Source organism: Nicotiana sylvestris, chromosome 4, assembly GCF_000393655.2.
Source record: "Nicotiana sylvestris chromosome 4, ASM39365v2, whole genome shotgun sequence".
Taxonomy (NCBI): Eukaryota; Viridiplantae; Streptophyta; class Magnoliopsida; order Solanales; family Solanaceae; genus Nicotiana; species Nicotiana sylvestris.
The window spans coordinates 53148662-53168794 of NC_091060.1; the positions used below are offsets into that span (position 1 = coordinate 53148662).

Sequence of the window (20133 nt, forward strand, 5' to 3'; positions counted from 1 at the left end):
ATTTCGGATTGGATTGGATTAAAATATACCAATCCAAAATCCGATCCGAAATCCGAAATTTTAATAAACATAATCCGAAATTCGATCCAATTCGAAATCCGAAATTCAAAATTGAATGGATCGGTTCGGATTTCGGATATCCGATCCGAATGAACAGCCCTAGTTTAGCATCTTTGTAAAACACAAATTCCCACATGATTGTTACTTTGGAAGGCAATGATATATGAGTGAGTTATATTGACGGTCATGTGAAATAAGTTTCTCAAAATTAAAATTAAGAAAATCTTACCAAAGGTCAAGAGTGCTTCAACAAAGATTAAATGGATCGGTAATATTGTAAAAAAAACATCAAAAAATTAATTATTGAGTGTGAAAAAGTGAAAAGAATAAGCTTCAAACAAAACTATCTAAGAAATTTATTAAATAAGCTTGAGGTCTCTTATTAAAAGGCAAGCCGAGTATGATATGTATGATTCCTTTCGTGATATATCTAATATCTTCCATGCTTCAGATAAAAAATAGAGAAATCTATGATATTGGAAGAAGAAGAGCTATTGAGATTACTTAATTTAGGTAGCATCCGGCAGAAGTAAAAGTTTATTGTTATAGTCGATTCTGCAATCTATGTTTTCAAGTCGTGTACCGTGGGAGATAAAAAGTGAATGGCAGAGTAAAAGTTTAATCTGTTTCTTGAGATGTTCCTGAATCTACTCACGGCTTAATACAGAGGATTATAGTTACTAGGACAATGATGGAAAACCATCCCCGAGAGCCTGAAAAATGGCCACAACCACTTGGGGTGGTTCTCAAAGGAAGTCATTTCTTCCTATGTGACTCCGGCTCCGCTCAGCACCATAAAAAGCTGCTCGGCTCAACTTGACTCGATACCCTGTCCTAGCTGTACGTAAGAAGCAGAAACCAAACTTCTCAATTAAATGGGACTTGAGTTGGTTAGCTGGTGTTGGATGTGTAAAAAAGAGGGCAGTACGTCAATCATCTCTATTGCGCTGTGTTGGAACTATGGGCGTTGATATATGCAATTTTCAATGTAATAGTCAGAAGTTCACCTCAAATGTGTGTTTTCTTTCTGCTATGCTCCTCCGTAGATGTTGAGATAATAGAACGCCACTAATTTCCAAATTAAGAAAGCCATCAATATTGCAATGTACGTAGAAAAATGATCATACAAAATGCAAGCAACTAAAAATTTCAGACTTATTATCCATTGCTGAATGCTTTCAACAGGTACATTACATATATATAAAAGGTTTCCTTTCCCTTCTTCCAAGAGTTCACTTGGATGGTTTTCTTCAGTTTCTTTCTTTAGTAAACAGAAACTGAAATAAGCTAAGAAGATTCTAACTGACTCTAACGAATGTTCTTTGACCGGAATTGCTTCTATTCACAAGAAGCGGTAAGGTGATATGTACAGAAACATTAAACTATTCGATTTGTCCCCCGTTCTATTTGCGATGTCCTGCTGATGCCATGAGGATTGCAACTGCTGCTATAAACATGAGCAACATTCCCCCAAGAAGTGTATACGTTCTTCCTGATGATCTTCGGTACTCTCCAAACAATATTACTCCCCAAAATGTGCTCACAAGAGGCAGTGCCTGAAATTAAACACCACATTTCAATCTGACAATTGATAAAATAGTAGGCTGCAAGCCTGTGTATGATTCTTTTCGTAACGAAATGCTATAATGAACTTATTGTGCAGATAAATGTACTAACCTGAACAGCATCTGCAGCTGCATATCCAGCTGCTTGACCTCCCATAAATTGGAGACCATTTCCAAATCCACTCAAAAGTCCCGCCAAAAGTGCCCAACCTCTACCATCCCAATCGTTCACATAAGACTTCAGCGACGATTTGGGTGCATTTAGTACAGGGCGGTACAAGAAGACGAAGTTCAGAATCGTGGCAATCAAAGAGCTAGAAACCGAGAAGTAGAAAAATGCTGTATAGACACTCAAGTGTGGAACCCCGTGTTTTAGAACATGCCACTGATCATTTGTTGCTAGGTTGAATGCTGGCGAAAAGAGAGAAAGACAAGCTCCAGCAAAGAAGGTAATGGCCAGACCAATGTAAGTACTCTTCCCAAAAACCTGCAAAGCAAATATGATATTGTAATAGATTAGGTGTGTCCCTACAGATCAATCAGTTATATGCATTCTCTCCGTTCATTCCGCTCTATTCAGGTCCATTTCATTGGATTACCATAAAAAGACGAGTTGGAGGCTCCTAATACCAGAAAGCAAGTTAATTCCTATAAGAAATCCATCTTTATAAACTCTCTCCATGCCACGTTAAGTTAATCTTGAAGAGGCAATTAGAGGTGTAATTCGAGTAAGGATTTCTAACCTTCATTGCCCTTTTGTTCTCAACTTCTATAAGGAAAAGCGCGGTCCCAGCTTTTGCCTTCTCCTCAGAAGCAACTCCATTCTCCAAGTCATTCATATCAGCTGCACAAGTCTATACATTAACTAGAAAGGTAAATAAGAAATCCACCAATCTAATAAGAAAAATGGAGAAGACATGAACTTCAAATGCTCCTGCTAAAAATTACCTGTGTTTGTATTTGTTTGTTTAACGTCAGCAACAGCTTTTATCCTGCCAAAGATTCAACAAAACTTAAATCAAGCTGCCGCAATCAATAGTGGAGACTTACATAGATATGTTCCGCATATCCTGCACTCAAAGAGAGACCACAAGGGAGTCGGGAAAACCTTAAGAGGGGAAATATTGTAATCCCTCCGTTTCATATTAAATGAGCTACTTTCCTTTTTAGTCTGTTCCAAAACAAATGACACATTTTTAAATTTGGAAATAATTCAACTTTAAACTCTTTCATTTTACCTATTTACCCTTAATGAGAAGCTTTTATAGTCACACAAATGTCATGGCCCCACAAACTTTTTACCCCTTAAGCTTTTAAGACCACAAGTTTCAAAAGTTTTTTTTTTTCTTAAACTCTGTGCCGAGTCAAACTACCTCATATAATATGAAACGGATGGAGTACAAGAGATGCTATCATGTGGATGTTGACTAATGCTGCCAAAGTATTGCTGGTTTAGCTCATGACATGCCAGAACTATAACGATAGACGTATACATCAACATTGTCATAACATGAACCTAGGAAACAACACAAAGTCCTACGGAATATGTTTGTAATTTCGTTTTTTACAACTTACAAAAATGAAGCAATATGTCTTAATAATTTGTTCCCCATATGGAGAAGCTATGATCATGATGCCCTAAGAAATGTTCATAAGTGCAATATGTTGTTGAGATGATGCATACCCAACCCCATTCTTAGAGTCATTTTCAAAATAATCAAGTTTTGCTTTGTTATCAGCTGCATTGGATGCATGAACAGCAGAGCCTAGACAAACAGCAATCAAGAAGCATCCAACGCCAGGAAAAAGAATCTCAGCTTTGTTAATTTTGTCATCAAGGTAGTAATTCAAGGTCGTTCCTGCCATAACCAAAGCAAGAACGCACGTCAAACTCCAACCTAATATCATCGGAATTCCTTGCCATAGGTTATCAGTAGACAGAGTTGCTTCAGTAAAATGTAAAGTTAAAATGATACCTATAACAACCGTAATGCTTGCAGTGATAACCTCAGTGACTGACAAACCAACATAAGCCCAAGCATATTGTGTTGAAAGGTTCCCTAGACTGAGGACCACTCCCCCAGCAATTGCAAACAGAACACTCGGCCAATTCTCCTGCAATAAACGCGTTCAAAACCCAAAAGAAATTACCAGTTCCAAAATATTTGCAATCGTGCAAATTCAACAGGTAAAAACAGTACGCGCAATCTATGTTAGTGAGCATGACTTCATTAAATTAAAAGGACAAAGAAGGTATGTTAGTGAGTATGACTGCTAACTCTCCAATTACTCTATCAGAACACATCTTTGGTAACACAAGCACATGATCTTTACTGTTTCAATACAAATACTAATCAGACACCATGCTAAGTAGAACAACTCATCAGACAAACCAATGAAAGAACATATTAATATATTGATGTAGAATCTAATCTAAAATGCTCTAGTCAAAGTTCATGCATTGCTTCTTGAATATGAGGCACATTCCCCTGTCTTAAATGAACATATGAAGCTACTGAGTTGTACAACAGAACATTATGTTAAGATCGAAAATAATCTAGTGTAATGTGGAAGCTAACAAGACACACCTTAAACGATGACAAATCAGACAACAAAAGAGAAGCATACCAAAATAAGACATAAATATTTGACGTGAATCAGTCAATTGACCTACCTCCACAAGGGAGATGAACAATCCACTATAAATGTTTATATGACCCTTAGTGGACTAAGCTTATAGTGGATTATTCCTCATCCCTAAGGGGCCTAATATCTTGCATATAAGCTTAGTCCTGTAGAGATATAATATATTTAAGTAAAAGTTTACTCTATCTAACATCTTAAACTTTTAAATGAGATAATCACACACTTCAATATGATATTATAGTAACCAGAGGTCCTTCGTTCACATCTTACCACCACCCCAAAAACAAAAGAAAAATTCAATGTTTGGCCCGTGAAAGAGAATCAGGCCAACAAGTAAAGACACAGTATAATTAAGTAACTAAATTATGCTCTTTAACAATTTAAGCTTTTAAATAAGGTGATCACACACTTCAACATTCCTCCACGACTTCCCATAAAGTTGTTGTGTAAGCCACAAACCTGAGAAAGCTGAGTGAAAAAATTTGGCTTGTCCATTGTGCTCCTTCCAATCTCACCAACAGTAAAAGCAATGAAAGTAGCAGCCAAAAGATTTGTGATAGTATAATCAAGATAAGTATGTTGAGGAAGACGACCTCGTCGTTCAAGCAAAGTAAGCAGAGCAGGCCATGTTCCCAAGAATAACAGAGAAAATAGCATACAAGCTATTGCCCCTGCTTTGCTCTCCACCAAATACATCTTCAAAAATACCCTTTCAGGTGAAAATTCATTCAACTTAATAATGCTCCAAAAATCCTAACCAAAGTAAACAATATTCAAGATTCAGCTTTGGTTATTGAAAAAGATTATATAATTTGGTATATGACACTATATTAATGTTACCTGGTCCATATCTTTTTTGTGTCTGCGTCACCTCCAAGATTTCCAATCCCGTAAATGTGACGAGTTCATGAATAAGATATCAGCTTTGCCTCTGATGAAAAGCTAAAAGAGACAAAGGAAAATCTGCAAGGCGCTGTTTACAAACAGAAAACATGATAGGAGTAATATATATACCAATAAAGTTCAGAAAGGATCAAATTAAACTATATGAACATGGACTTTACTAACCAGTTTTTATGCAAAAAATTACTAGATGTTTGGTATTTCAATATGAAATGAACCAGTCAGTCGAAAGACAAAAAGGGTATGAAAATTCAGTAATGGATAGGTGGCGATCGACAAAATTTGATTACTTGAAAAATAGATTTAAAATATAGTATCTACGTTTTCTTTAATCTGAGACTCCACGAATGACTTTCGACAAAGATATTCTGAGACACCACGAAAACCATCACACAGTGTCAGCAAAAGGCAAGCGACAAAATTGACTAAAAATAGCATTAATTTTTATGTCCCTTCAGTTTCATATAAGATAGTTTATCACGTGTAAGGCCTATGTGGAACACTTGTAATTATATTGGCCGATGCAGAACACACTTGTAATTATATAGGAAGGACTTTTAAAAATTTAGAATAAAATAATCACTAACATATTAACAAGATGAAGTGATTTAAGTATGAATTCTAAAAGGTAAATATTAGTTTTCTTTGTAACTTAAATATTTTTGTATGACTTGTTAATTAGGTATTACTTCAAGATACGTGAATGAATGAAATACCTGAATCATATAGTCTCGTGCCATTTTTTGTGAGTCTTCTTCGTTCTCTATCCACGTGGAGAGTTATGACCACACTTGGACGTCATTTAAGAAGATATTTTTGTAAAGGTCTTCGAGATTCATTAATTCGACTAATTTTAATTTGCACGAGTAGGTGTAATTAAGAGTTTCTTAATTTCCAAATTTAAATGTTGAATTTTTATTAAAGGTGAAAGAATTATGGACATTCCACTACATTTTTAATCGTACAAGTAACATATAGTTATAAGTAGCACAGAGTTTACATTTAGCCATATAATTAGTACAATTTAGAGCTAAAGGAGCATAGATTCAAATAACATAGGATTCTCCAATCACAACTATGTACTATGGTTCAATGGCACAAGAGCCTCTAGAAAAGAGTACTACAGTACTCTCTTCGATTCTTTTTATATGTTACGCTAACGGGAAAAAAATTAATATAAACTATTTGTCATTTTAATAAATTTAAAAAGTAGTAGTTTTTCTTTTCAATTGTATATTTATTATTCCAAGAAAGTATATAGTAATTAATTACCCGTTTAAGGAAAAAGATAAGGCTCATTTAGTTAATTACTCTTCAAAATACAACAATTATATCCCAAACGGGTTAGAAGACAACTACATAAATCCTCACATACCATGCAGCTCTATTTAAACTCTCTACTCCTTTGAATTAACACTAGTATAAAGTAATTCTCTAGAGTTACTTTAGAATAAGAGTTGGGGAAATTGAGTTTAAAATGACTTTTCAAGTTTGTGTAAGGATTTGGGACACATTTTTTGGTTAACAAAAGACATGTTACTAGGGGGTGATTAAGGGTGGTCGAGGTCCATTGTGCAACTTAAAACTTGGGGGTAAAATTTTAAAAACTAAAAAATTAACTTGGTGTTTCTGTATCTTTTTGTCCTTGTGTAGTTTTTGTGCTAATATTCTAGAGTTCCTATGTAGTTGATGTTGTTGGCCGAATGTAACGATCTGACCAGTTGTTTTGTATATTTGAGCCTCATTTCCCCTATTTGATGCTTACAGTATACTTCTTTATTGTTTCGTAACTTGCGGGATTAATTAGTTTGATTTTGGAAAAGTTTTAGAGTGAATTGTAACAATGAATTTCAAGGTTGGTGCTTAAGTTATAAGAGTTGATCAGGGTTTGACTTTTATGAAAGCGACCTCAAACTAGTTTTTTGATAGTTCCAATAGGTTCGTATGGTAATTTTTGACTTACGCATAGGATTTGAATTTGGAGGTTCATAGGCTGATTTGGCTCTATTTGATGAAAGCTGAAAACTTAAAAGTTTGGAAGGTTCATAGGGTTAATCGGAAGTTGACTTTAACGATATTGAATTTGGGGTTTGTGTGCAAAATTTGAGGTTATTTCAAATTGGTCAGATGTGGTTCAACATGAGTTTTGAAAGTTTGAAAGTGGATTAGTTCATTAAGCTTGAATTAAAGTGTAATTTATAGTTTTGATGTTATTTTGGATGATTTGAAACCTCAAGTAGGTACGTATTATGCTTTGGGATATGTTGATATGATTGGACAGCTTCACGAGGGGGCATGTGAGTTTCGGATGGGTTTCAGACCATTTGAGGTTGAATTGGCATTTCTGATTTGGTGTTTTTGCACCTGCGTGATTTGGTCCACAGGTGCGAGCCTGCAGATGCAGAAAAAGAATCACAAGTTTTTGGAAGGTGCGCAGGTACGGAGCTTTTGTGCACATCTGCGAACAGTGCCTTTGGTCATAAAAGTGAAGTTTGGCAGTTAGGCTTGGGGGATTCTTCGCAGAAACGGGGTTTTGGTCGCACTTGCGGGACCACAGAAGCGAAGTGGGACTCCGCAGGTGTGAGAAGTCGAGGGCATAAGTGACCTCGCAGAAGCGAGGTCTGGACTGCAGAAATGGCATCGCAAAAGCGACCTTTGAGCCGCAAAAGAGATAACTGCTGGGCAGTGTTGTATTAATCAAGGGTTTGACTTATTTTATCATATTTTGAGATTGGGAGCTCGGATTGAAGCGATTTTTGAGGCAGTTTTTACTCACTTAGATTGGGTAAGTATTTTTATCTCAGATTTATTTGTTATTCATGATTTTATCCTTAATTTTGGCTTTTGATTGATGAAATCTAAATAAGAAAATTGGTTTTCATAAGAAACTTTCGTAAAGCGAATAATTGATATTTAAACTCCAATTTGGAGTCTGTTTTGGATAAAGCTTGTGTATTTGGACTCGTATGGAATGATTATTTGGGATTTATGAGATTTATTGGATTCCGGGAGGCAAGTCCGGGTTAATTGTTTGGTTGACTTTATACATTCGATTAAATATTCGATCTTTACCATTTGGATTCGATTTCTATGGCTTTGTTTGACGTCATTGAATTGTATTTGGCAAGATTTGCCTTGTTCGGAGGTTGATTTGAGAGGAAAGGCTATTTAGAAGACTAAAGACTACCGGGTGGAGGTAAGTCTCTTGGCTAACCTTGTTAAGAAGAAAATCCCTAGGATTTGACTTTATTGCCATGTATTTAAGGTATAGGGGTAGTGTATATATGTGGTGTCAAGTGATAAGTGGAGATTTTGACTACTTATTAGCACCTTTTAGCTTTTGTTTTAGTCTAAAGGCGTTTAATTGTGTCTCCGAAACTGATGAAATGTGCAAAATTGCAGGAATGTTGAAAGTTGGACTCCCGAGATGAAATCTGACTAAAAATGAGTAATCAAAACACAAGGCAACAAAAGACACACGAACTTGCAAAGTACGAACCACAAAATTCCATTTGTGACCGCAAACAATGAAGAAAAACCCAACAGGCTTCCTAGCAAAATGCGGTTCGCAAAGGAATTGTGTGGACGCAATTGAAGAATTGAAAATCAACTTCAGAGGGTGTGCGATTTTTCAAAGTCCAAGTCCCTCAAGATTGTGGACCACACATGAATTGTGCGGCCGCAGAAGAAGTGCCTTGTGGCCGCAGAAAAAATATATTGTGGCCGCAGTGATAAATTTGCGGACCGCAGAAACATTGCCTTGTGGCCGCAACGGAGAATTATGCGGCCGCAGAATCCCAGCTCCTGCAAGATGAACACTTATGCGGACCACACATAGAATTATACCGCCGTAGAACCTCTCGAAGGGGATTTTGTCTGAAATTTCCAGTGCTGTATAAATAGACGAGTTTCACAAAATTAGGTCAACTTTTGACATCAACAACTACAGTAGTCGTTTCTGTTTGCTTCTTTTAGTAGTTTTTCATATTTTGGGATATTTTAACATAGATTTTATCATTTTGATTTTACAATATGAGTTTAATTAGCATTTCTTCTTCTATGTCTTCAATTTCAAGCATGAGTAGCTAGATTTTTACTAGGGTTGTGACCTAACCCTAATGTGTAAACCTTACGGGTGTTTAATTTAATGTTTGTTTATGGTTGAATGTTTATTATTTAGCCTTGTTCATGCTTTAATTTGTAGAATTAATGGTTGCAAACATTAGTTCATGCCTATTTGACTTAGTCTTTACTTGACAAAGAGATAGTTTAGAAAAACTTGGTTAACAAGAAATTGGGTCAATCGAGAGATTGATAATCCCATTTAAAGGGGTCAACCTAAAGATAGTAATAATCCGACTTGAGCTTTTATCAAACATTTTGTGCAATACCCTTTTGGACCTAGAGGTATTGAGTGAGTAATTGAAGGTTGATAGCTATAATACACCCCCATCAATAAAACAAGAATTAAGGTTTATATCACATTAGGCAAACACCTAGGTGATGGTCATAGCCCTAGGCTTTTTGTAAAACTTGAAAAGCAACAAAAACAATTTCTTAGTTTCATTTCTTAACTTTACAATCGTAGTTTAAAATAGACATAGAAACAACCCCAATTTGTGGAAGTGTAGATTGAGGTAGTTCAAAGTCACGTACTACAATATATACTCATAACTCTCATATATAGCTCACTATAGAAATCGACCCCGACTTTTTTTTGCGTACTACTATTGCAATCGACCGTTTTATATTCTTGATTTGAGGTGTGAATGGACGAGATCAATTTTTGGCGTCGTTGCCGGGAAGCTAAAAAAGGTGTTAACTATATATTTGGGTTTGTGTGTAGAATATCTTCTTTTCCTTCTGTGTAACTAATTTGTGTGAATCAATTGTAGGTATGATAATGGCAAACAACAATGATCAACTCGGAAATATGCCTCTAGGGGATGTGGATGTTGAGAATGACCAAGTTGAAGAGGTTCCTCTTGAACCTCAAGCAAATAGAAGAGGTCGGACGCCTCAAGAAAACGTCCCACTTCCACCCCCACCTCCACCAAGAACGGCTCCATACCGGGTGTTGCCGAAGGAAGGGTATGCAAGTGTCATAGTCCCGCCCTATATTAGGGCAGGCAACATTCAAATCACAAATATAATGCTCTACAGTCCCAACTGGTGGAATAAATGTAGATCAATAGCCTGCACAACATGTAAAATATTAATTACAGAGTGCTATATCACAGTTATAAGTAAGAATACCAAATAACATACCAGTGCCTCATGCCTCTCGGCATATGGTTTGTACTGATCGCCAGCTTGATGATTGGGATTCCTGACAAAAAGTCGGGTAACGTGGCGGTACCAGGACGTATAGAGCTGAATAGTCGCCGTCTGGATCTGTGAAAGTAGGGGCGGAATCAGGTCTTCTCGTTGGTCCCAAGTATAGACCTACGCCTTTAGCCATGCTACAAATGCGTCGTCCGCCCTGGAACGATCATCCCGCTGATAATGTGTAGCCTCCCATGTAGGCCTCCTCGGTATATACTGCGGACGGCCAAACTGGCGAAGTACCCGCTCTATGGCATGATTCTCCATAATATCGAGGCACATCAGCGGGACGGAAGTGCTCCAAATCAGTCGGTCGGCCGAGCAATAATCGGGCAGGCCACCTATCAAGTCGCCGATGTATGGCGTCCAAATGAACTATCAAATAAGTACATAAAAGCGCAACACAAGTGAATTTATACCAAGTAAGTTTAGGTTCACATTTACCTGTGCGCCCTCCAACATATCCAACATATCCCTGCAAAGGGGGAGATTATGATGAGCAACATAATCTCGTACATATCCACGTCGAAGAACCCACCTCCTAGCTAGAGGGAGAAACGGAGGTGGTACATCCGGAGGTAATGGTGGCAGAGGTGGCTGCAACGGCAGAAATCGCTCCCAGGCCCAAACCTAATATACAAAGTTGACGTAAAGTTTAAGATAAATTTTGACTAGATAGAATTAGAAGTAATGAACAGAGTATTCGAATATGTTGTCACCTGTAGAAGCGGTAGAAAACCACATACGTCACTCTGGGTGCCCATGCTCGCTCGGCACAGATGCATGTACATGTAAGCGAGAACAACAGCACCCCAGCTGTACTGGGGTAAAGCATCTAGCTGCTGAAGATGATGTAGAAATCACAAACTCACTAGATTTTTCGAAGTGTTCGGGAACAAGACCCCCCCAAAACGAAGGAGCAGCACGAACCTCGTATACCGGTGAATATGTAGATTATCTGTCTCGCGGTGATGTCGGGGTGCAATATCTCCGAATGCTGTCTAATAGCTGTCAAACTTGTGTGACTGGCCCCTGAATATACAGTCTCATCATGTGGCCTGAAACCAGTGACTTGTTGCAGCAAGTCCAAATACGGCACACGCTCCATATATCTCATACCCTGAGGCAGTGCAACGAGCAGTCCACCAACAGGCATCCCATACAAAACCTCCATGTCCTGCAGCGTGATGGTGGCCTCGCCAATGGGGCAGGTGGAAAGTATGCGTCTCTGGTCGCCACCGCTCTATCAAGGCCGTGATTAGAGACCAGTCGAGCTGCAGCCGCCCAATCTCAAAAATCCTGTAGAAGCCCGTATCCCGCAGGCGCTGGACTACACGAGGATGGAAATCTCTGCCCCTCATAAAGTCCTACGAGTTGTCCACTCTCTTGGCGCAGAGAGGCTGTACCAGTAGCTCTCCCTCCCATATGTAGGCAGACCTATAATCGCCCCGTAACACTAATAACTCATCGGAGAAAGGTCCAAAATGCACAGGCGGCACGTCCATATCGTCTACTGTAAATAAAACAATATTAATTGTGTGTCTGTTTTATAAATTAAATAATTAATTTTTGTGAATTGTAATTGGACAGAGTATATATCTATGGATTCCAGGCTCGATATTTGAGGCCCAGTAGCACCAAGCTATCCTGAATTCTTATGTGTGTCAATTTCAATACTTTTCATAATTTTGTGTGTTTGTTTTATAAATTAAATAATTTTTGTAAATTGTAAATGGACAGAATATATACTTATGGGTTCCAAGCTCGATATTTGAGGTCTAGTAGCACCAAGCTATCCTGCATTCTTATGTGTGTCAATTTCAATACTTTTCATAATTTTGTGTGTTTGTTTTATAAATTAAATAATTAATTTTTATAAATTGTAACTGGATAGAGTATATACTGATGGGTTCTAGGCTCGATATTTGAGGCCCAGTAGCACCAAGCTATCCTGAATTCTAATGTGTGTCAATTTCAATATTTTCATAATTTTGTATTTTTGTTTTATAAATTAAATAATTATTTTTTGTAAATTGTAATTGGACAGAGTATATACCGATGGGTTCCAAGCTCGATATTTGAGGCCCAGTAGCACCAAGCTATCCTGAATTCTTATGTGTGTCAATTTTAATATTTTCATAATTTTGTGTTTTGTTTATAAATTAAATAATTAATTTTTGTAAATTGTAATTGGACAGAGTATATACCGATGGGTTCCAGGCTCAATATTTGAGGCCCAGCAGCACCAAGCTATCTTGAATTCTTATGTGTGTCAGTTTTAATATTTTGATAATTTTGTGTTTTAATTTTATAAATTAAATAATTAATTTTTGTAAATTGTAATTGGACAGAGTATATACCGATGGATTCCAGGCCCAATATTTGAGGCCCAGTAGTACCAAGCTATCCTGAATTCTTATGTGTGTCAATTTTAATATTTTCATAATTTTGTGTTTTAATTTTATAAATTAAATAATTAATTTTTGTAAATTGTAATTGGATAGAGTATATACCGATGGATTCCAGGCTCAATATTTGAGGTCCAGTAGCACCAAACTATCCTAAAATCTTATGTGAGTCAATTTTAATATTTTCATAATTTTGTGTTTTTTGTTTTATAAATTAAATAACTAATTTTTATAAATTATAATTGGATAGAGTTTGTGTTTGATTTATCAATATAATAGATACTTAAACTACAAGGATTCTACATTAAAAGGCTCTACAATTTACTACGCTAAAAGGCTCTATATTTTACTACGCTAAAAGGGCACTAGTCTTTAAGCAAATAAGTAATCTAAACTAGATAAAAACAAAAAATATATTTTAATAACATAACATTCACGAAATTACATATAAAATAGTAAAAGAAATTTATGAACATTTTATTAACAAAAAAATGATTTCTCAATTTTTAAATATATTTTTAAAACACTAATATCTTAATCCGGATAAAAAAAACATACTAATTTAATCGCAAACAAAATACAAAACAACATGAAAACACCTTCAAGACAACTAATATGCATTATTATATGAGTTTCAACATAAACTAAATCGGAATACCTCGATTTATGTTTTTCGAAAAGTCGATAAATTAAAATTTTGAGCCCGAAACGAGGAAACCATAACAATAGAAGGCTTGGGTAGGATATGGGACCTACAATCTTATCTTTTTGTGTGACGGGTGGGGTCCACTGGAATTTTTTTTGGATAAAAATGGGGTGGGGGGACCGCAGTTTGTTTTTTTAAAAATGGGGGAAGAAGGGTCTGTGGATTGCGGGTGGGGAAGGAGAAGGGGCCGTATTTATCTATGTATAGCGCAGTATATAAATGCGCTAAACTCAGTATAGTGCAGTTATATAATGCGCTATACATATCCGTCACATCATGTCAGCATAGCGTTATTTATTCATGCGCTATACATATATAGCGCAGTTTTACACCGCGCTATACTTTAACGGCCAAAACACCGTTAAAGTATAGCGCGGTGTTAAACCACGTTATATATAAAAATGTAATTTCTTTTTTTTTTAGCATTAAAAATGTATTTTGAGTCAAAATACACAACATTTAGGTGTCGGACTTTATTCTCAACTTCAGACCCAAAGGATAAGAGTTGAAAGTTAAGATCTAAAGGCCGAAGCTTTAATTCCCAAGTGACTAAAATTTAAATCTTTTGTTAATTACAACTGTCATAAATAACGGTCCTTCAAGCGGCTATTTGTGCAAGCTTGAACTTAATCTAAAGGGTCGTTTGTTTACCAGGACAAGATAGGCAAGGATATCTCATAAAAATTTGGATATCCCATGAGATTAGCTATTCCACGGATAATTAAAGTACAAAATGATTCCCAAAACTAATTAATACCCATAACCAAACGAATGATAATGATAAAATAATGTCGCCTAGAATTATCTCTTATCCCAACGACCCCTGCAACTTAAATTCGACTTGAAAATCTTAATCCTTTACTCTATATAATAGTAGATATACAACAAAGGGGACAGGGATCCTATTGCTAAAGCTACTATCCTATATAAGCAGCAACTAGGCCTCCACTTAAAAGGGAATCCAATTCCAATTTTTCCACGCAACCATAATACTAATAAGATAGAAAGACCAGAAAAAGAAAGAAGAAAAAAAAACAAAAAGGAAGGATAGATTCCCACAAGGCTAAATTCACTGTTTCAGCAATCAAACTTGGCCTAACAACCAAACTCTCGTGGCAGAATATCAACCTTTCATCTTCTTTCACTTTAGGCCCTTAAGCATATTATTAAGCTTATAGCCAAAAGTGCTATTGTTAAAATGACACTGTTTTTAAAATGTCCAGCTGCATTACCGTCTGTGTTGCTAATGCCACTTCCACTTGGTCCAAGCCCAAATACTGGATTGTTTGTCCCTGGCGTGGTCGCTATGCCCGTGCCAATTCCTGGAGTTGTGGTGCCTGGTGGTGCAGTTGTTGGAATTGTGGTTCCCGGTGGCGCGAGAGTAGGAGTTGTGGTTCCTGGTGGCGCGATTGGTGGAGTTGTGCTTCCTGGTGGTGCAATTGTTGGAGTTGTGGTACCTCCACCAGTGTTGCTGGTACAAAGTTGATAAAATAACATCAAGAAACAGGAAACTAGCCACACAATATAACGAGGCATAGTTTGAAAATTTAAATTTAAATTATTTCTAAATAATATAATGTGTAGAGGCAACAAAATCAGTAGTAAGATCTGTCTGTGGCTGCAAAGAAAGTAGGAACTAACTTGATTACCAATTCAAGGAACCTACTTTTCCATCATGGCAAAGAAGAAATGTACAAAATACCATATTGACATACGGAACATCATATCATTATCAAGACTGCTAGAATGTGCATATATAATGATGAATCACAAAACCATTCACCATCATTTCAAGGAAAATTACTGTAACATAGCCAGGACAGGAGTGCCTATTGTGGTAAGGGAAAGAAAAATTGGCACCAATAATCTTATTTCGAAAAAAGAAACCAATTTGACTGGCAACCACTTAGAAAAGATGTGCACCAATTTGGATGGCAACCAATTAAGTCATACATCAAGTTCGGATTCGGATCTTAATCAAGATACCAATAATTGCAACTATTTTTAGTAGAAATTTAACTTTCATATATCACAAACTCTTTACCTTCTAAAGTCTACCGACACCAGGAGAAACAAAAAATGTTACAGAATAAGCTTCCTTCAGAACAACTTTGTTGTTCAAGATAATCCAAAAGACCCCTTTTTTGGGAAGGTGCTAGCAATATTTTAATATTTTTTAAAGAGATGCTTCATTTAAAATTGGCAACAAAAATGCAAGATCTAAGTCCCCATACGACAAGTATAGAGAACAGAGAACATACCCAGGAGTGGACTGATAAACACACCCAGAACCTGTGGCTGTTGATTATAAAAAAGAATAATAAAATCAGTAAATCAAATAAATTGCCTAAAATTTTAAAAATACTATGTGGTGAGTCAAAAAAAATTGTTTTTTTTTAAAAAGAACTTACTAGTTGGTGGATTTGGGCTCGTAGTTGCAGTTCCACTAAAGTCACAACTAGCACCAGCTGCGCCCTTTCTTTGATAATAGCTATTTACAGCATAATTACAGTGATCTTTAATAGTATTAGGATTAAAGCAAGCACCATTTTGAAGTATAGGAGTACAATCAGCTCCAGCTCCACAAGCATAATCTATGTTTTTTTGAAGTTGTTGATCACTTACCCCATCTTTACAAATACAGAACATAGCACCTGCAGTTGCACAAGATAGCCACGAATAATTAAAGAATCAACTCAAAAAGCAAAATTCTTGAAGTATTGATCAAGAAAAAAGAACCCTTTACTGAATAATATTATATGATCAGCATTTGAAGCTCAAATTCAATAGGATTACAAAGAAAAGCTTACTTGAATGACCAGTGATGGCCAAGAAAAGTACTGAAAACAGTACAAAAGTGGCCATGATAGTGGTGGCAAGATCGTGGAAAAGAATTATGTTATGTCCCAAAACTTTTTGAAGAAGAAGAAAGAGGTAGAGAGCAAAAGAGCAAGAGAGAAGTGAAAAGGTGGAAAAGGGGGTGTGGGGGAATGGAGTTGTGTAGACAACACAACAAGAATGACGGTGGAGATTAGATGACGGTGTGAGGTGGGGGGGCTAGATGTTATTTTGGTGCCATGCCATTTTATATCACCAATTCTTGTACTAAGGGTTGGTTTAGAGGGTATACAAGAATAATGTTGAATATGATATATTAGTAATGTAAGGATTAGTAAAGTATGAGTTAGTAATATAATTATTTTTATTTTATAATTAAAAAACTTTTTATTACTACTTGCAATAGTTACATGTATAATCAGAAGCAAAACTCCAAGTTTGGACATATGGCCCCAAACTTAGTACATTATTTCTAAACATCTATCTTCAACTAAGCAATGGATAAAAATTTCTTTGTTGTAGCTCGTTCTTCAATCTGCTATGTATACTTCCTCCACAATGGACTTCACGTATAATCTGCCTTGTGATATCCCCACTGCCTCTCTTTACTTGTTGAAAAATTCTGCAGTTCCTTTCAATCCATACATGATATATTGTACCAGTCATGCTCCACCTATATAGTTCTGCTTTAGCTTCCTTCCCAGTTACATTTCTTGTAGCCCATTCAACTTCATCTTCCTAGCTATACACTTGTCTTGTTATTCCCAGCCATGTCAGTATCTTGCTCCATATCTCTGTCGAGTACTTGCAGGAGAAGAAGAGATGTTGATGACTCTCCATCTCTTGCTCACACAATGGACAGGTTTGCTCCACTTGTATCCCCCATTTGCTCATTCTATCTTTTGGTAGATAGTCCCTCCTGTAGTGACTTTGCTCCACTTGTATACATAATGAAGATCCATTTTGGGCACCCTTTATTGTTACAAATCAATCTTTTCCGGCGTTCATTTGTAAAGTCTCCTCGTAGTTGATTATACATGCTGCTAATAGAATATGTTTCAGCCATCAAAATCTTCTCTATCTCTAATCCTGCTTCAGTTATATACTTTGCTGCATGTAAAATCTTCTTCATTATCCATGATGCTTGTTTTGCTTCCACTGTCCAAGACTCTCTCCCTTTGGTATAGTACACATGAACCCATTTGACCCACAATTTGTCCTTCTTCTTGCATATATTCCATAAATGCTTCAGCAAAGCAGCCTTGTTCCATGTAGTCATGTCAATGATATTTAGACCCCTTTTTGATTTTGGTTTGCACAGCTTGTTCCATGCCACCAAAGGTTTTTTACTTGCATTTGCATCACCTGTCTACGGAAACTTTCTGCATATAGTCTCCACTTCTCGAATGATCTTCTTTGGCAAAGGAAAGATCTGAGACCAAAAGGATTGTATGGCAATCAACACACTTCTAACCAACTGCAATCTTCCTGCATAACTTAAGAATTTCACAGTCCATTGCTTTACTCTTCCCAACATTTTATCCAAAAGAGGTTGACATGGGTTTATTGATTGTCTCTTGGAGCTCAATGGCACTCCCAGATATCTAAACGGGAGTTCTACTACTGTGAATCCAATTTTCTACAGTATCTCCTGTTTCCAACTTCTGTTACTCCCCCAAACTATACACAACTTTTACTTTGGTTTGCAATTAAACCTGATGCTTTGGAAAAGCTTTGAAAGCATTCATATAGCATCTGCACATAAACCACTTCTCCTCTACAAAACAAAAGCAAATCATCTGCAAAATTGAGTTGGATAATCTGTAACTTTTCACACCTAGGATGAAAATTAAAATTTGGCTGCTCCCTCAAGTTTTTCAGTATCCTTGTTAGATATTCCATGGCTAACACAAAGAGTAGTGGGGATATTGGTTCTCCTTGTCTCACTCCTTTCTTAGCTGCAAATGGAGCAGTGGGACTCCCATTGATAGTTATTGAATAAGATACTGTCTTTATGCACTCCATCATCCACTCCACAAATTGCTTGGGAAAGCATAGTCCTGTGAGTACTTGTTCCAGAATTATTAGTTATGCAGAGATTATTTTTTATACAATGTTTAGTGTGGTATATTAAAAACTAAAATGCATTGCATAATTTTTTTAAAAATTAGTTATTTACAAAAATGACCTTTATATTTTTTAACTTTAAGGGACTTTAAGGACAATTTTATCTTTAATCATGTTAATGCATGTATTAATACCTTGGTATTACTAATACCATGATTTGCTATGCATTAGCTATACATAGGATAGTACCAAATAGGATGTATAACTAATGCTTGTATTAATTATACATAGGTTGAAAAAGTGTACCAAACAAGATATTACTAATACACAAAATTAATGCAAGTATTATTTTCTCTAATGCATTCTACCAAACGACCTCTAATAGTGTATATGATTATTTATGTGTAAAAAGAAAAAAATAACAGTCACACTGGAAAAAATATACACGCTTTGTTTTTTAATTTACTTCAAAAGAATGATATCTTTTTGAGAATCTTTTATTCTCATTATATTTTTACTGAATTGTTTTTATTCAGACTCATATAAGAGTTTATTATTTTATAAGAAAAGATAAAGATAAAAAGACATGTGAAATCACTATATCCCCCCATTCAAAAAAAAAGAAATTGACATTTTACATATATTTAATTTGCATATCAATTTTTTTTTAAAATTTGTATACAAACGAATATCTTTACTAACTTGGGAAAAAATTAAAATACATTGAAAAGCCTATAAATATATGTTTCTTCATTTCATTTAATGCGATACCATAATTGATAATTGTTATATTCTAAATTGATAATTGTTATATTCTAAATTATGTAATCTAAACTCCTCATCTATCTTTAGTTTCTAAATTAACATGAAATGTTTGAAGAGAGATTTTTTTATACATTAATACCCTTTTAACATGTTACTAAAATTTTAGTTTGTACAGTTCTCTCTTCTTCATTTTTTCCCTTAATGATGGAGTATATAATACGAATGTGTATTGGTAAAGTATAATAATATGTGAGTTAAGAATAGGAGACTGTGATGTAGGAAAGTGAGCAGCAAAGCCGAAACTTTTGTCATTTATTTGACTGAACTCGTCCAATATTCATGTGTGGCTTTCCCTTCACACGGTACCATGGTTAAAATTTAACACTCATTTGGTTAAACCTACTCCAAAGTTCCAACTAGGGTGTGTTCGGGAGGAAAAAAGGTGTTTATTACTTATTCAGCTTCAATTTGTGTGATATTTTTTTTATTAATCAATTCTACAAAGAATAAATATTTTTATATTTAAAAATAATATAATTTAAATTTTCTATTATATTCATTTTATCTTTAATGAGAAATTTTTATAACCATATAAATCTTATTAAATGTTTAAGACTACAAGTTTCAAATGTCTTATGTTAGCTGCCATGGATTTGAAAGTTGAGCTTGAGGAAGAAGACATGCAAGGAGAAGGCAACACTCAGAGAATGAGAGAAAACAAAATCTGTTATTGAGAAGAAAATGATACAACCATCTATCTCTACATGAGTGTACTGTGTATTTATAAAAGCTGCAGTATAACTACCTTCTAACACTGTACTAACTAACTTACTTCTAACTACAATCTACA

General features: G+C 35.8%; 2 protein-coding genes across 4 annotated transcripts; both read right to left on the minus strand.

Moving 5' to 3' along the window:
* Positions 1–1241: 1241 nt before the first annotated feature.
* On the minus strand, positions 1242–5593 carry LOC104222026 (ureide permease 1-like). Of its 3 annotated transcripts, none has more exons than XM_070171587.1 (9): positions 5340–5593; positions 5112–5244; positions 4731–4980; positions 3602–3740; positions 3310–3484; positions 2574–2617; positions 2369–2469; positions 1738–2112; positions 1242–1616 (listed from the first exon to the last, which is right to left on the minus strand). In XM_070171587.1, the coding sequence occupies exons 3-9, from the start codon at positions 4965–4967 to the stop codon at positions 1464–1466; spliced, it is 1224 nt and encodes a 407-aa protein (XP_070027688.1). In that variant the 5' UTR covers positions 4968–4980; positions 5112–5244; positions 5340–5593; the 3' UTR covers positions 1242–1463. The 3 variants fall into 3 exon arrangements, with proteins under 3 accessions (XP_070027688.1, XP_009771501.1, XP_070027687.1); XM_009773199.2 differs by having other exon boundaries at positions 4731–5024; XM_070171586.1 differs by lacking the exon at positions 5340–5593 and having other exon boundaries at positions 4731–5024; positions 5112–5273.
* Positions 5594–14448: 8855 nt separating this feature from the next.
* Positions 14449–16690, minus strand: LOC104222024 (PLASMODESMATA CALLOSE-BINDING PROTEIN 3-like). The gene is made up of 4 exons (XM_009773198.2): positions 16424–16690; positions 16025–16267; positions 15875–15911; positions 14449–15084 (listed from the first exon to the last, which is right to left on the minus strand). Exons 1-4 carry the CDS (start codon positions 16476–16478, stop codon positions 14760–14762), a joined length of 660 nt encoding a protein of 219 aa, XP_009771500.1. The 5' UTR covers positions 16479–16690; the 3' UTR covers positions 14449–14759.
* Positions 16691–20133: the final 3443 nt, after the last annotated feature.

Bases quoted from the DNA above. Each gene is read 5' to 3' on its own strand.
- LOC104222026 (XM_009773199.2), bottom strand. The intron at 3,485-3,601 runs GTATCATTTTAA...TGGTTATGGCAG, and splicing joins AAGCATTACGGTTGTTATAG to GAACGACCTTGAATTACTAC. The intron at 2,470-2,573 runs GTAATTTTTAGC...AGACTTGTGCAG, and splicing joins ACAAACAAATACAAACACAG to CTGATATGAATGACTTGGAG.
- LOC104222024 (XM_009773198.2), bottom strand. From the start codon at position 16,478: ATGGCCACTTTTGTACTGTTTTCAGTACTTTTCTTGGCCATCACTGGT. The intron at 16,268-16,423 runs GTAAGCTTTTCT...GTGCAACTGCAG, and splicing joins GGCCATCACTGGTCATTCAA to GTGCTATGTTCTGTATTTGT. The intron at 15,912-16,024 runs GTAAGTTCTTTT...TATAATCAACAG, and splicing joins GAGCCCAAATCCACCAACTA to CCACAGGTTCTGGGTGTGTT.